The sequence below is a fragment of the Sparus aurata genome, chromosome 1 (assembly GCF_900880675.1).
Source record: "Sparus aurata chromosome 1, fSpaAur1.1, whole genome shotgun sequence".
In the NCBI taxonomy this organism is placed as follows: Eukaryota; Metazoa; Chordata; class Actinopteri; order Spariformes; family Sparidae; genus Sparus; species Sparus aurata.
In genome coordinates, this window is record NC_044187.1 from 2,494,991 (window position 1) to 2,510,654 (window position 15,664).

The 15,664-nt window shown below is 50.2% G+C and overlaps 1 protein-coding gene across 1 annotated transcript; it reads right to left on the reverse strand.

Annotated features, from left to right (window-relative positions):
• Window positions 1-3,421: 3,421 nt before the first annotated feature.
• Window positions 3,422-6,004, reverse strand: irf2bp2b (interferon regulatory factor 2 binding protein 2b). The gene is made up of 2 exons (XM_030411284.1): window positions 4,986-6,004; window positions 3,422-4,664 (listed from the first exon to the last, which is right to left on the reverse strand). The coding sequence occupies exons 1-2, from the start codon at window positions 5,752-5,754 to the stop codon at window positions 3,904-3,906; spliced, it is 1,530 nt and encodes a 509-aa protein (XP_030267144.1). The 5' UTR covers window positions 5,755-6,004; the 3' UTR covers window positions 3,422-3,903.
• Window positions 6,005-15,664: the final 9,660 nt, after the last annotated feature.

A 15,664-nucleotide genomic window follows, 5' to 3' on the forward strand; every position in this document is an offset into this window, starting at 1 on the left:
CTCTGGGCGAGGGACAGCTGAACAAACAGAGGGAACAGAGAGAGAGAGAGAGAGAGAGAGGGGGGAACAGGAGGGGGAGTGATTCTCCGAGTGTGCCACGTAATTTGAGTAAACCCATTTATCCCGGGCCACTGGCTCTTCAGGCCCTCTGGGTGTTGAGTTTCGTTGACAGATGAAAAGAAATGAGCTGTCTCGGCTGGAATCTGAGGCCGACCTCACGCCAGAGATGAACCGGGCCTGAGCGGGCGAGAGGGAGAGAGGGCGGAGGTCTGGATCTGGTTTAGCGGAGCCGTCTGATTGGCTGGCAGACTTCAAAAGGAGCAGCGGAGCGAGGTTTTAACCCATCACGGTGTTTCTGGTGCTGGTTTAGAGGAATGTGAGCAGGAGTCATTCTTCTACTTTCCTTTTCAGTGAGGTCCAACAGCACCAGAACCACAGAGCCTTGTACTCTGCAGGGGGGGAGAACCTCCCAGATACCATCGACGGCTCTGAAGTCCAAGAACCAGACAGTACCACGCTTCAAGATCCACGTTCAGTAGAAACCATCTCTGCTCACAGATCACAGACAGCAGATGAGTTCTGTGCTGCCGGGTCACTGATACTGATCCAACAACACTTCCTGAACACTGCTCTTACAACCTGAATGTTTACTTGACTCCAGGCTTCACTTTAAATACTGAAACACAAACAGTCTGACTGCAGTTTCATTTGAAAAGTGGTGCAGAGAAAACGAGACCTGAGTTTAGGTGTAACTGTGATTCTGAGCAGGTTCTGGCCCGTTTGGTATATTTACAGATTTATATCACGTGTTTGTTTTGTCTTTTCATTCACTTCTTCGTTAAAATCACACGTTGGTCCGTTTTTCTTCCTCCAGCTGAATCGAGGACGTCCGTCAGAGATCCACAGCAGCGGTTCTGTCAGGTCACGGGACGGATTAAACTCACTAGAACCACGACACACAGAGGACTGAGTGTATGTAGAGGAACAGTAACGGCCTGAATGCGTTCTGAGGTTCTGCTGCTGTGAAAGTATCTGATCTATATCTCTTCTGACTGCAGGTGATTTCTTTGCTGTGCCACTTTTAATTTTGCAGGATGTAAAAAAACCTTCTACAATCACAACTGCAGTTATTTATAGAACTGAAGACCTTTTTAAAAACATTACATCATTAAAACTATTGCCGACTGTCATTTCACACGTTTTAATTGTGTGTTTATTATTTTAACACTCTGTTGCTGTGAGCAGTCTGTCTGTGTCTCTGCTGCGTTTCAGCTTTTAAATGACACAAAATAGAAACAAATGTGGATTACAGCCTCTCACAGTCCACTGTGACGTCGTCTAAACGTCGTTTTCAACCCAAAGATCTGAACAATGATGTAAATAAACTAGCGGGTGGAAGTGTGTGTTTGAGATCTGACTTACAGTGAAACTCTCCTCCTGTCTTCAACAACTATCCACGCCAGATCTCACGTGACTTTTCCAGCTTTTGATTTTAGTATTGTTTCTTATATGAGGCTCCTTTTTCAACTTCAAGGTTAATATTGTTTTAAACTAACGACAAAACTGCAAATTATCCTGCATTTATATGGAACTAAGCTTTAGGAGCGTTCCACCTTAACTGTCCTCCAGGTTACGTCACATTCTGAGATCGACACTTCTCCACTGGCAGGACGGCGGCGAGCGGAACAAGCTACTGCTAACGTGAGTTGTTCAAAAACCTTCTTTTTAGTAACTCTGTGTACACAAACAATGTTCTCAATGCTCGTGTTCATGTGTAGAGACCCTGGTGATGCTACCAGCAAAGTTTCATGTTGTGTCGAGACTTCTTACTGTTTTAAACAGAGAGATTTTGATGCTATCATAAAAAAGTTCCCGTAGCACTCCTGTTGAAAATGAGTTTGACCAGAAAACGAAAATACGGTAAATCTTAAAAGTGCCTCTTTCATCGTAATGATGCTTTCACATGAAGGTTTGACTCTGGTACATTCACATAAAAAGCCTCGGTTGCATTTTGGAGAGAGTTTCACTTGAAGTGCTGCAGGTTGAGTCTCAGAAACAGCCCGTGTTGCCTTCATGGTCTCCAACGAGCCGTCACAACCAGACAGATTGAGGACAGAGTGTAAAAACCAGCTCTGTGCAGCAGGAGGTCTGCAGCAGGACTGAGCGTCAGGAAGGGGTTAACGTTTCCTCCTCGCCGCGGCTCTGAATGGCGGCTGAAAGCGGCGGGGGCCCCGGCATCAACACACAGGCCCCCATTCATCCGCTCGCTGTGTGATCAACCTTGAACAGTGGAAGGCGTGTTATTGCAGCAGAGAGGGGGAGGAGACAGGAGAGGAGAGGGAGGGAGGAGGGGGGAGGACGGTGACTCAGGAATTCCACCGAGGAGCACGTGACCCCTGAGCAAGGCATTTATATCCTCTCCCTCTCTGAGGCAGGGGCCCCGCCGCACTTCTCACTGTTGTTTTTCCTCCTGAAGGCAGAAAAGCTGCCGAATGTGACGACGAGCGAGCGAGCGAGCAACGAGAGAATCCAGCAGTCACAAACACCACATGTAGGGAGCCAGAAACATGACGAGATAAACCAGATTCAATCCTCAGTGACAGGAAGCGTTCTGTGTGATGAAGCCGCCGTGTTGTGGAGCAGGAAGCCTGTTTGGGTTCGTCCCCCCGGGGCCCAAAACAGAGCCGGAGGCGTCTCCGTCATCCTGACAGCGTGACACAGCCAGTTATGTGGAGAAACCGGTGACGAGTCGCTCGCTCAGCTCCACATCGTAACGCTCCCCGAGGGCCGGCGCCCGTGACCTCACGTCTCCTGTATGCTTTCACTGGAATCAGGGCGTGGGTTCAGTCAACAACAGCCTGAGCCGCTGCCAGGAGCTGTTCTCGGAGAGAAACCAGGAGGCCGCCGAGGTGTCGGGTTGCCGTGAGGAAGTGTTAGTCAGCAACATGAGGAAAGACAAACAGATCCAGGAGCAGAGGGGTAGAAACATACGGTCAGAGAGGGCACGAGAAGCGCCGGAGTCGCTGCGACACATCAACAGAAACGCCACAACACAGCGAGGCCACGCGCAGCCGGGCGCCACACACACACCACTATTTTTAGGCCGTCGTTATCTCCAAACGCTGGCAGGACACGAGGCCCGGCAGCGAGCGGCCTCGGCCCGCCTACGTGTGATTTACTGTACAAAACGTTTATGCAACACACTTCTACCCCGGCCTTCACCCCCTCCTCCTCCTCCTCCTCATCCCTCTATCTCTCCTCGACTTCTCCTCCACCCACTCTCTCTCTCTTTTCCCTGGAAGCTGGTTGGTTCCTGTTGGAAGGTATTGCATCATGACTGAATCACAATCAGGCCGTGACTCTCCAACCAGCTCCCGGCTCGCCCATTATGGAAAATAAGCAAACCACAGAGACACTGGAGTATTATTACAAGGTCTGAAACTGTATTTGGCAAGTTTTTTTTTTTTTTAAACAAGTGCATACATGTACAGTTAGAAGCATTTTTTCTTTGTTTTGTTTTGTTTTTTTATTATTTTTTTGCCAAGTGCTCAGATTAGTCACATTCTATGTTGGACAGGCCCGTCTCAGGACCTGAAGTACACCGATAGACTGAAAACAAACAAGTGTGATGGGCAGAGTCTGTCAGAGCAGTACAAACCTTCTCATCTGCAAAATCATAGAAACACAATGTATTGAAAAAGAAATCAAAAAAAGAAATTATACAGCCATGTTTACGAAGTATACACTTCCCTTGTGTCCAGTATGTACATGTCCGTTAGCTTCTGTGGGGCCGGCTGGGTGATTTATATCTGGGGGTGTGTGTTTGACTTTATGTCCTGCTGTTGTTGCCGTAGTCGGATTACAAAAGGAAAGAAGTCCAAGAAAAAAAACAGCTGGTGAAGTTCAGGGGTCCCTCTCCTTTTTTACCTTTATGTCCCCGGCCAGTATGGTGGCTATTTCCCCCTGCATGAAGGCCCAGGGCACGTTGGAGCCCACCAGCGGGCACCGCTCGCCGCTGGGGCAGTACACCTCGCCGGTGGCGCCCTGCTGCTTGATGCTCTCCCGGGAGCAGGGGAAGCAGAACTTGTGCGACGGCACCGACGGGCACTGGACAAAGTGAGTGTCCTCCAGCCGCTCGTGGCACAGAGTGCAGCACAGCGGCACGCTGCCAGGCGGGACAGAAGAGTCTGGAATGCTCTGTGGTGGCGGTGCGTGGGGGTCCATGCTGCCAGGTGCGTGGAGAGCGGAGGGGTTGGCGCTCACGGGTCCCTCCCTCTGGGCCAGCCTCCTCTGAGAGGCCGAGGACGGCGACAGGGGGCTGCCGCTGTTCCGCCGCGCGCCTGCCGTGGTGGAGTGTACCTGGTTGGCGTCCTTGGGTGAGCCCGCGCTGCCTGCGTTGTCAGTGGCGAGGATGAGTGCCGCCATGGGGGACTGGCCGTTCTGCGCCGTGGCAGCCTCGGGGGGCGTGGTGCGGGAGTGAGGGGAGATGGTGGAGGGGGGCGCGCTGGAGAACCCCGGCAGGGAGGCAGGGGGCATCTTCAGGACCTCAGAGGGCGAGGGGAGCCACGGCTGGCCCTCGCCACCGTTCATCTTGGAGGCGCTGCTGTCGCCGTCTGGCTCCGGGGAGGCCTTCCTCTTCATGCTGCGGGGGTGCTTCCCCCTGTCTGTGGGGGAGGAAGAGGAAGAGGAAGAGGCAGGGTTAACACAGCACACTACACACAAACACTGCAGCGTGCTGCTGCTCTGAATAATCACACAGGACGTTCCTCAGCACGCAACACATCTTTGTTTATGTGCTGCCAGCCCGCAGCGTGCGGGGTGAGCGGGTCCGTCCCGCAGCGTGGCAGCATCACGCATGTCGGCTCGAACACGTCAGCACCGTGCGTGAAAAAACCGCTGACACATTGTTTCACAGCCTCGTTCCTGTTTTCACAAAGCATGCGGCTGTAAAGGTCCGATGCTGGAACAAGCAGAAAGAGTCGTACCTGTTTTTGAGGAAGTGGCGCTGGTGTCGTAGCCCATCACCCGCTGCATGGCGGCGTGGTCCTTCTTGAACCTGCTGTCGAACGTGTGCAGCGCCATCAGGTCCCGCACCGTCTTGCCTTTGCCGATCCACTCCTTGTGGCTGTCCGACATGTCCGACAGGCTGTCCGGCCTGTGCTTGTCTTTCAGCTCCTCCGGACGCTTGCCGTGCTCCCCGGGGCCAGGCGCGGCCAGGACCCCGGGCAGACCCATCTGAGCCGGGCGGCCGTTGAGCGGGTGGATGGTCGTCATGCCGCCGTTCACCAGAGGCACCAGGTTGGGAGGAACCGTGCTAGTCCTGCGGGGGTTTGGGCTCTGACGGTTCAGCTCCGGGGGCTCGTCGGGTTTTGGAAATCCGTTCGGCATGGGGAGGCCGTTCGCCTGCCGCCCCGCCTGGTACTCCGGTCCCAGCCGGGGCGGCCGGTCGGGCAGCGGGTAGCGGTCCAGCGGCTGCGGCGGACGGGAGCCCGGGTCTCCGGCCGAGTGGTTCATCTCCTTCCCGGCGTGCTGGGGCTTCCCCGGGCCCGGAGAGCGGCCGTCCTGGAAGCCGTGTGCTCGCTTCAGCTGCCGGGCCGTCTCGATAACAAACTCAATCCGGTCGGCCCCCTCGTAGTTGACACATCCGCGGCACACGGGCTCCGTAAAATCCCAGATCATCGCCCACGGCATGCGGGGCAGGTCGCACAGGTAGCAGGACTGCCTTCTGGAGGCAGCGACCGCCGCGGACGACATGTTGTAAACCCCGGAGCGAGCGCGAAACTCTCCAAAATGTCCGTCGGTTTGTTGACGTCGCAGTGAGGAAGAAATGAGCAACAATTAGAGCGGCTGCGGTTGTATTTCCCTCAGAACGCGGCAGAGTCGCACCGACCGGAGCTCATCGTACGTGTGTCCGTCGCCTCGGCGCGCCTCCGTCTAAGCTCGCGCCCTACAACAGCCCGAGCTCTCGGTGTAGGCTCGTGACGTCAGCAGCGACACTCGGCTCGTGCTCCGGGGTTCTATTTACTGGATTCTTCGACGACCCCTCGGGCGCATGCGCACCGCGGCGCTATCTTTATCCGGAGAGCTTTACAGCCCAGAGATCGTCTGCGCGCGAGGAGAGGCGTCACTCTGTGGCGGGTTCAGGGTCACCACGGCAACCTGAAGGCCTGCAGACACTGATGCTCATTAAAGTTATAAAACAACAACTGATGAGAACATAATGACAATAAAAACACATGATATCATAGAATAAGATAATAATATATAATATTACACTTTTTAATTAATACGTGTCTGAAAACAGGTGGTGGCTAACAAGTGTTGCTAACTCTCATCCAGTCATTCATCTGAAAGTCATTGAAATATAAGAATATCCAATGTATTCAAGATTCTTATATTTCAGTGTCTTTCAGTGCCTTCTGCTGTATGGAATAGAATATATTTTAGTTGCCCTAACAGACAATAAACACACATAAAGTACATATAACAGCTAAAGGCGTACACGTAGGCTACATACACACTCATGACACATCCAGTAAAAGATTAAAACAAATAAAAATGTTTAAAAAAATAAAAATAAAAACATGCAAACACGCTTTTTTTCTTCTCTTTATAGTTTACTTTATTTATCTATTTTTTTTAAGTATATTTTGTGAGAAGGGAAACTAGCAAATTAAGAATTTCATTGTCAGTGCAACTATGTTTCCACTGTGTATATGACAATAAACATCCTCAATCTTGAATCTTGAATCAAGTCCGTCTCCACACGCAGACTTTAACTGCAAACTAACTGCAGCTTCACAGCTGTCTCAGGATCAGTTTATTGTGGAGTATTTATAATATAGTGTAGCTACAGTGTTTCTGCCGGTGACGGTGAACTCACTCGACCATGATGTTAGCTTTTGACTTCTGGTGAACGTCTTTACGCTTAACAGATCAGAAAAAGTGGTGTTAGTTTTTTAAAGATTCATAAACTTTAACAATCACACATTTTCTTAATAATTAAAGCTCCTGTTCTGTTGAGGGAACCAGGGCGATGCTAACTATGTGTCACCCCTGCAGCAAAACAACAGCTAGCTTATATCGGACAGTGGGAGCTAACAGCTGCTATGCTATGCTAAGGGAAAGTAATGATTTTAGCTGATAAATACAAAACATTTCCATCAGTCTTCAGCTGATTTGTTAGCCAAACTAATTAAAATGAAGCCTGAATTATTTATTTTTATCATATGTTTGGAGAGGCCCATTCGATAACACATTAAATTAAATTGAATGTGTTTAAATTAGCTGAACAGTCGTGTTAGCATTAGCAGTGATGTAGCTGGTGGTTTGATTCATCAGTTTGGATGCAGAACTAGACATAAAGCTTTGTAGTGATTAAATTGCTGTAACGTAATCTGAGCGGTTTAATCTGAACAGGTATCTGCTGTGTGGCTCAAGTGGGATCCCTGGAATCTGGTTCAGAGTGAGCGCTCCTCCCTCCCTCGCCTCATCTCTGCCTGCAGGGAACCAAAGAGCTTTTATAAATACCAAAGTCCTGATCCGGGAGCTCAGCTGACAGCCTGCACACACACTCTCTTACAGCCCAACAAGTGCTGCGAATACACACTGTAGTCTGGAAAACAAATTAAATTATTTCCCTTATTATTTTTCTTTGTTTTGTCTCGTATTTAAGTTTGTTATTTTCACAGCTCCCCATCAAGATCACATGACCCAGTGAAAACAGTGACTGTGTGAAAGTCTGGTTCTGGAGTGTAAAACCCAAACAGCTGTGCAGAGTGAGAGCAACAAGTGTGCTGACGCGGTTCTGCTTGCAGAGCTCAGTGGTTCTGCTGAATGGCTGCTCAGCCCTTCTGTTGCATTCCAGTCCTCAGTGCCAAGCGTCTGTGATGTCACAGGGCCAACAGCCAATCACAGAATTCAGCCGCTGTTACTAAGCAAAACTGTAAATCTCCTTCTCTCCATTCAGCTGAGCTGGCTGCACACTGAGGCCTGAACACTGGACATGGCTCTGAATATCTCACAGTCACACTCAAGTACAACAGCAGTAGAAACAATATGAATTAAAATAAAAACTCAGCAAATATTTACACTAATGCACATGATAATAATAATAATAATAATAATAATAATAATAATAAGTCATATAATAATAAGTTATCCCTGCAGCATTATTTTGTTAATGCTATTAGCCAGTTAGCTGAAAAATGACAGGGAATGTGCATCCACTACTAGCATGCTAGCTTGAGTCCTAGCAGTAGCCATGTTTGTTGTTGACGCTGTCATACTGTCAGGTGTTTTCTTACCTGTGTGTGTGTGATGTGAGGTAGTTGGAAATGGTTAGCAACAACATCAGCAATGTTGTTCAGCACCTAGCTAGCTGAGAAGCACAAAGCACACAGCCCCTGAGCTAACGTTTACCCTATTAGCATGAAGCACACAGGCCCCTGAGCTAACGTTTACCCTATTAGCATGAAGCACACAGGCCCCGAGCTAACGTTTACCCTGTTAGCACGAAGCACACAGCCCCCGAGCTAACGTTTACCCTGTTAGCACGAAGCACACAGGCCCCGAGCTAACGTACACACTTCCACAGCAGGAGGGAGTAACTGTCTGAGGTTCGTTCATGACGGTTAATCAGCTTGTGTTTACATTATTGTGGCTTTTAACAGAGTTGTTTCTTCTTGTTTTTATTAGACAAAACATGATTTTAGAGCTTTACAATTGTAGCAAACTAGCTGCTAACACATCTCAGGGCAGTTGGTGTTGAGGCACTAGAGGAAGGAGATAAACAAACGTTACTGTTCTGGCTTCTAACCAAACCTGTTTACATCTGTAAACATCACGTCACAGTATATTTTCCTGTTAGCTAACTGACTCCACCTGAGGACAGTCTGTTTATTTTTGTGCTTGAGCAGCAACAAATAACAGTTCTCCTTTATTGAAAGGATGATGAAAATCATGTTGTAGGTCAGGTGAGTCATGGAGTAAAGACAGTCCCAGCAGTGCTGAGGTCAAAGTGAGGCTGTGGTGATGCAGAGCAGAGGGATTCGGTGGAGGAAGCAGCCGACTGATGTGTGATAGTGTTGGTGTCTGGCCAGCAGTGAGTCAGCAGCATCGGCTCTTACTCACTGCCTGTATCGCTGCACTCGGCTCGACATGGCCGAGGCCTCGTCTGCCTCCACGCTGTCATGACCTGGCCTGCCTTTGCTCGCCCGGTCAGCTGATAGAGAGAGGAAGCAGGGGGGGAAGGCGTGGTGCACACTGCGTCCTGTTGGGTTTTTTCCAGCTTGGCCTCGGACGCTGCAGGCAAATGTGCAGCGAGCTGTTTGCATCCTGGACGCTGCTCACAGATGAGCTGTGCTGAGGGAAATGTTCCGCGGGACAGAAGAGGTGATACATTAAGTTAGTCTACAAACACGAACCTCCTCCATCATTTATTTTGTTTAGTCGTTCTTGTGGCTGTGCTGATGTTACAGTCAGGATGAAGTCTATTATATTCTGTGTTTAGTTAAGATAAGCTATAGTTAATGATGTACAAGCTAAACATCAGGATGTAAATACTGTGATTGTTGACATGTTAGCATGCTGATGCTAGCTTTTACCTCAAAGCAGAGCTGTGCATAAGTAGCTCCAACCTCTCTACATATGAAGTAGTCAGACGACGTTCTCCTCTCTTCTGCTAAAGTCCTCGTCACAGGAAACAACAACACGACCTCGGAGCTAACAGCTAACAACCTACACACTGAAGATGACGAGTTGTACTGATGCTAACCTGGTCGCTACAGTATGAACGTAAACAAACAGCTGCTTTCTTTTTCTTTTGAGGGGATTCAGACATTTTACTGTCAGGCTCGCCTCCTCGCATCCGCGACAGCGTCCCCTGACACTGTCGCTGGTCGCTCTGGTGCTAACAGCAGGCTAACATTTAACCACGTGGTCGGTTATAATTGACTAATATGTGTAAACGGTGGTCACTGGAGCTTCAACACGAGTCGTAACGCTCAATATTGTTTCTTTTGATTTGTCTGAAAATGGCCATTTTGGTGTCAAACGTTCAGGAGACGTGTTGTTCGTGTTTCTCTGGTGACTTTGTGCCACTTCAGGTCTCCCACCGGACTCAGCGGCCTCAGGTTCTGACCCATGTGACACTGGATGTAATTTCACTTTCACAGTCTGAAATAGAATAATTGTCACTATTAGGTCCATCTCCAAGGCACAGACGGTAGCTTCAAGATGTGTTATACATGAGTTTGATTGAATGTGACCCTGCAGGAGGCAGCAGACATGTTGTGTCTCCATGTTGTTGGTTTGGATTTAGAAGCAGCATCTTGTTGCGATGGAACCAAAGCGTCCCCGTCATCACGGCTGCTCAGCCGCGTTACAACCTGCAGATTTAACCCTCCTCCTCCTCCTCGGATAAATCCCTCAGTCGGTCAGCTGACGGATCATCCTGTCGCTGCCTCCCACGGCGTGGAGCGGAGGAGGAGGGGAGGAAATCCTTCATGTGATTTTGCTTCCCAAATGGAAACACAAACATGAGGTGACAGCAGGGAGGACATTTCCCACATCACTCACTCAGCACTGGAACACAGACGCTGCGTTGTTTTGACGTTTCTCCCAGTGAACCCCAGCAGAAGGAAACACTCAGACCTTTAGCTCCTGAGCTGGAAGGTGTTCGTCTGTGCAATAGAGACCAGAATATAAATATAAAAGACAAACTTCAGTGTCCTCGAGGCTCAGCTCTGATGTTCTGATTCTGAAAGTGGGGACGAGTCGTTTGTTTTCATCTGGTGTGTCTTTGCTTCCTCTGGACTCTACGGCTCTCTGGACTTGAGCGTTCAGACAGGAAGTCCAGAGAGCCGTAGAGTCCAGAGGTGTCGTCCTAACACCTGGAAATCAGTTAGCATGTTAGCATGTTAGCACGTCCTATCCCCTCGTCTATTCTAACTCTGGCTCTCCTCAGATTAAAGCGGTCGCAGGATGTTGGGACGCTACGAGCTAACGAAGCTCCGTCAGCCTCGTGTGTTTCGCCCGATCAGCGGGGGCTTTAAATAGCCTCCCCGCGGGCCGCTCAGATGGGAGATTTGCAGACTTGGCCTCTCGTCTGCAGGGGTCGGCCCAGTCGGTTTATTCAGCTTAGCAGTTTCACATGGGGGGAGGAAGTCTTGCATGATGGGAAACCAGGCTGGGGAAAGGCAGAGCTGGGAGGTGACGCGGGGGTCAACCTGAAGCTCCGGGAATGATTAACCGTTTACAGCCACAGCTCAGACACAGAACTGAGTCCAGTCCTCCATCAGGACGGTATCAGGACTTCTGGGCACTTGGACCTGCACTTGGACCGCTTAAGTTGATTTAATAAACGTTAATAAACAGCAATCGTTTGTTTGGAGTCGTGTTTGTGTCCCCTGATGGATCTCAGTCCAGTCTTCTCTCTCTGTGAGCTCCGTTTTTGGTCTCCACCACCAAAAAACTGAGTTATCTTTCTGTTTAGCTGCTGACTGCTTCACTAAACTTCACTACAGCAAAGGTTCATCCTCTGTGGAGCATGAATGTGATCAGTAGAATGTGATCACTTCATTTCTCATTTGTTTTTATGATATTTCTGATGCAGAAGTTAAAGTTTTGTCCCGATGGCGGCGCTGAAGGAACAGACATGGACACCACCAAAGTTTAGGATTCATCCTCTGGGGACGCTGAACGACAGCTGCAGATTGTTGTTGAGATGTTTGATGAAGTGTTTCACGCACTACTTTTCGATTGTCTCTCTCACGTCTTCGTCTTTCTGTTCCCAGTTTGTCAGATCCTCCGTCTGCGCTGACAGACATCATTAAACCGTTTCAAGCGTCTTTTCATTAAACATGGTGTTTAGAGTCGCTCCCACCGGGGCCGCGGAGGCTAATCTGTTTCTCTATTCGAATTTGAGGCCAATTCTTAATTATTTGGCCCGCTGACAGTTTCCTCCGATTGAGGCGAGATAAAACAGAACTGTGTTTAATTTCTCGCCCTGAATGCATCATCATCTGTTCCACATCATCAAAGCCAGCACTCCGTGTGCGCCGACGCTTCATTTACCAAACGCCGTGTTTAAAAATTAAACCGTTTTAACACATCAAAGCCGACACTACAAAGCTGTTTGTTCAATTATTAAGAGGCTCCGCTCGCCGCCGGCCCGTCTGAAGCCTCCGACGCCTCCGACGATCGTGAGCGGCGCCGAACAAACGTCCAGCGACTCACCGGGAGGTTCGACCGACTGAACACTCACGTCTGTCCCACTGTTACATTCTCTCAGTTGTCTTTAAATCAACCAGAGTTCACCTGCTGATGTTAGCAGGTAGGGGCTGTTAGCATGCTAACATCTGCTAATTAGCTGTGTTTAAATGATGAAGGAGCAACATCACATCTGGGAATATTTAATAATATCAACACTTTCCACATAAAAAAGATTCAAGGGAATTAGAATAATCTTTCTTGGGAATCAGAGTCAGAATCTGTTTTAAAAAGTTTGTTTTTGAGCTCTGAAGCTACAAATAATCAGATCTGTGTCACACCAGCTAACAAATGACTTTAATTATTATTAGTCTGATGGATGTAAACATTCTGCAGCAACCACAGAAATGAACACATGTTTGTTTCGTTTTGTTTTGCCTGTTAATTTCCATAATATGAAGTCAGTTCTGTCTCCAGCACTCTCGTCTGTTTGTCATCAGGGTTTTAATGACAGTAATCAGACGAGACGAGGTCGTCGTGTGTCTGAGGCCGCAGCTCGTCGTCAGGCGGATTAATCTGACGTACACTCAGTTGAAGTATTTGTCACTTGTGGTTTTTGTTGTCGAGCAGGTCGAGGACGCCGACAGTTAAACTCTCCTGCAGGCCGTGTTGCGTTCCTGACGCTGCAGGGGCTTCTGGGTAAACCTCCGCGCTGCAGATGTGGACGGTTAACACTTTAGTCTCCTCACTTATCATTACGTCACTTTATTGTCAGGATATTACCAGTAATCAACGGCTTCCTGTTTACTGAGACGCCGCTGTTGCTTTCTTCTTCTCTTCTTCTGGCGCGGCACCAACAACAGTCTGTTTACCATTCCAACAAACACATCTCCATCTCATTAACATGCAGGGCGGCTGCTGGCAGAGTCGGGCCGGCCTCTCCGGGTCTGGAGGCGCCCCCCATCACATCCGCCTTCCTGTAAAGACACACACACTCAGGAAATGACTCGCCGATCGATTGATAGACTTCCACGCACATTTAAATCAATAAGTGCTGGGAACAAAAAGGTGAACTGGACAAGAAGGATAAAAGCTTCATCAGGCAGAACTAACGAGAGCACGACTCTGGTTTATTTTTAGGGAGTCGAGATGTTTGTGTGTCTGTCAGCTGGAGCTCTGCAGCGACTCGGACTGTAAAACACTGCACAACAAAATGGTGTCAAACGTGCGTTAGACGCCCTGCAGCTGACTCCAGCTCTGATTGGCTGCCTGTGTTGGCTGTGTTCTGTACGTTTGACTGTAGTTTCCCCAGTAAACACACCGACCTCTTCACCTCCCTCAGGGTAGTGTCGAGACAACATGTTATTCCTGTCACGTCGCTTTTATACGAGGAAAAGACGCTCGCTCTCTGTACGGATTAGCCTTCTAGCTAGCTGATCGCTGACTCGTTTGTGGTTTGATTAAACAGGAAATACAAAACTCTCTTTATTCTTTCTGAGTCTCTGACGTGGACCGAGCGCCTCGGTGTCTCACACAGCGTCTGGATTGTGCAGCAGGTTTCCATTTTGTCCCGTTTGTTGTGAACGTCTTCGTCGGTACTGTACACTGCAGGAGGCGCCATTTTGGGCGCCCCAACCCACCCCCCCCGACCACGCCATCGCCCTGAGACACAGCACCCGGCGCGACGTTTATAAAATGGACGGCCAAGTCAAATAAACTCGGGGAAAAACACTTTTGGACGCCTCGCATCTGGAATCAGAGCGGTGGTGATGTCACCGGGGGCGAAGTGAGGAGACAAGAGAAAAACAACAAGGCTCTCTTTTTCCCCTCGTCTCCCCCCTCGTCTCCCCTCGCCTCCCCCCTCGCCTCCCCCCGCGCCTCCCCCCTCGTCTCCCCCCTCGTCTCCCCTCGCCTCCCCCCGCGCCTCCCCCCTCGTCTCCCCTCGCCTCCCCCCTCGCCTCCCCCCTCGTCTCCCCCCTCGCCTCTCCCCTCGTCTCCCTCCTCGTCTCCCCCTCGCCTCCCCTTGTCTCCCCCCTCCGTCCTAATCCTCTTTGCAGGCCTGCAGGGAAAGGTCGGCCAGCTGCCAAGGCAAGGGCTGCTGGGAAAATGTGGCGGCTGCCAAGCGGGAGCGGTGGCGGCGGTGTCGCACACAGCTTTGTTCTGCCAGAGGCCTCGATTCAGACTCGGCTTTATGGTCAGACTGGACCAGCGCCAGGCCGAAGCCCCGCCCCCTCTCACTCTCTCTCTCTCTCTCTCTCTTTTGTTTATACACTTTGACTCCTGGTCTCTCGCTCTGTCTCACACACACACACACACACACACACACACCTCTCGCTCGTTCCGTCCGGCACCGTGCCAACCACTTCCTGCCAAACATTCGTCAGTTGCCATGGCAGCAGGGCGAGCGAGGGGAGCAGAGCGTCGGAGCGAGCCAACAGTAATGACTCACTCCTGGAGCCAGATGTGCCACATCTGCAGCCATGATGGGGATTCTGTGTGTGTGTGTGTGTGTGTGTGTGTGTGTGTAGGAGTGTGGGGTTGCCAGGTTGGGAGGGGGATGGGGGTCACACAGGGAGGACGGGGCTTTGAGTCTAACCTGCATTTCCAAATAAACCGGAGCGTGGGGAGGAGGGAGCTGCTCGGCCTCTGGAGGGGAAATGATCGGAATTTCCCTGGAAGCAAAAGAAATGTTTGGAAAAAAGAGAAAGCGGATCTTAAAAAGCAGATGGCAGGAGATCCGTGCCTGGGAACTGGCCTCGTTACTGAGCTGACATGACGATGATGATGGCAGCGCAGAGTCTCGCCAGCTGCTCTCGTCAGGAGAACGTTTCCAGACCGCAGACAATTTAAGAGGCAACAAAGACTGTGAAAGGATTTCTGTCTCTTTTCTTTTTTTTGTCGGTTTAGAGAATATCACAATGTGTGGAAGGAGACGCTCCGAGCTGGAGACGACTTTTACTTTTTCCTTCCCGTCGCTCTTCACTCTTTCCGACAGCGTCTGCAGGGACTCGCTGCTAAACTCATCAGCAGGGGAACGTTTAACTTTCATGGAGTCTTTAATGGAGCCTCGCCGGTGGAGAGCAAACGTTCCTGTCACCTCGCGCCCACGTCCTCCTCCGCCTCCTCCTCCTCCTCTTCTTCTTCTCCTTCCTGAGCGAGGCGCCAGCCCTTCTCCATTCAGGTGCAGAACGCTGCCTTTCCAAATACAACATCAGCGCCACACGGCAAAGTTCACCCGTGATGTAACCGAGAGGCCCCCGGAGCAAGAAGCTGCACATAATGACAGCTTACGTAACGTCCCGACAAACCGCAACCAAACCACAGTTTTAGGCTTCTGCCAGACTGCTGACATCAAACGCTGAGCTCAGCCACGAGTTCAAAGCTGCCGAGCGGCGGCTGAGAGCAGCACGGTGGATATTAGAGGGAGTTTCTCCTCCACGGCTCAGAGACAGTA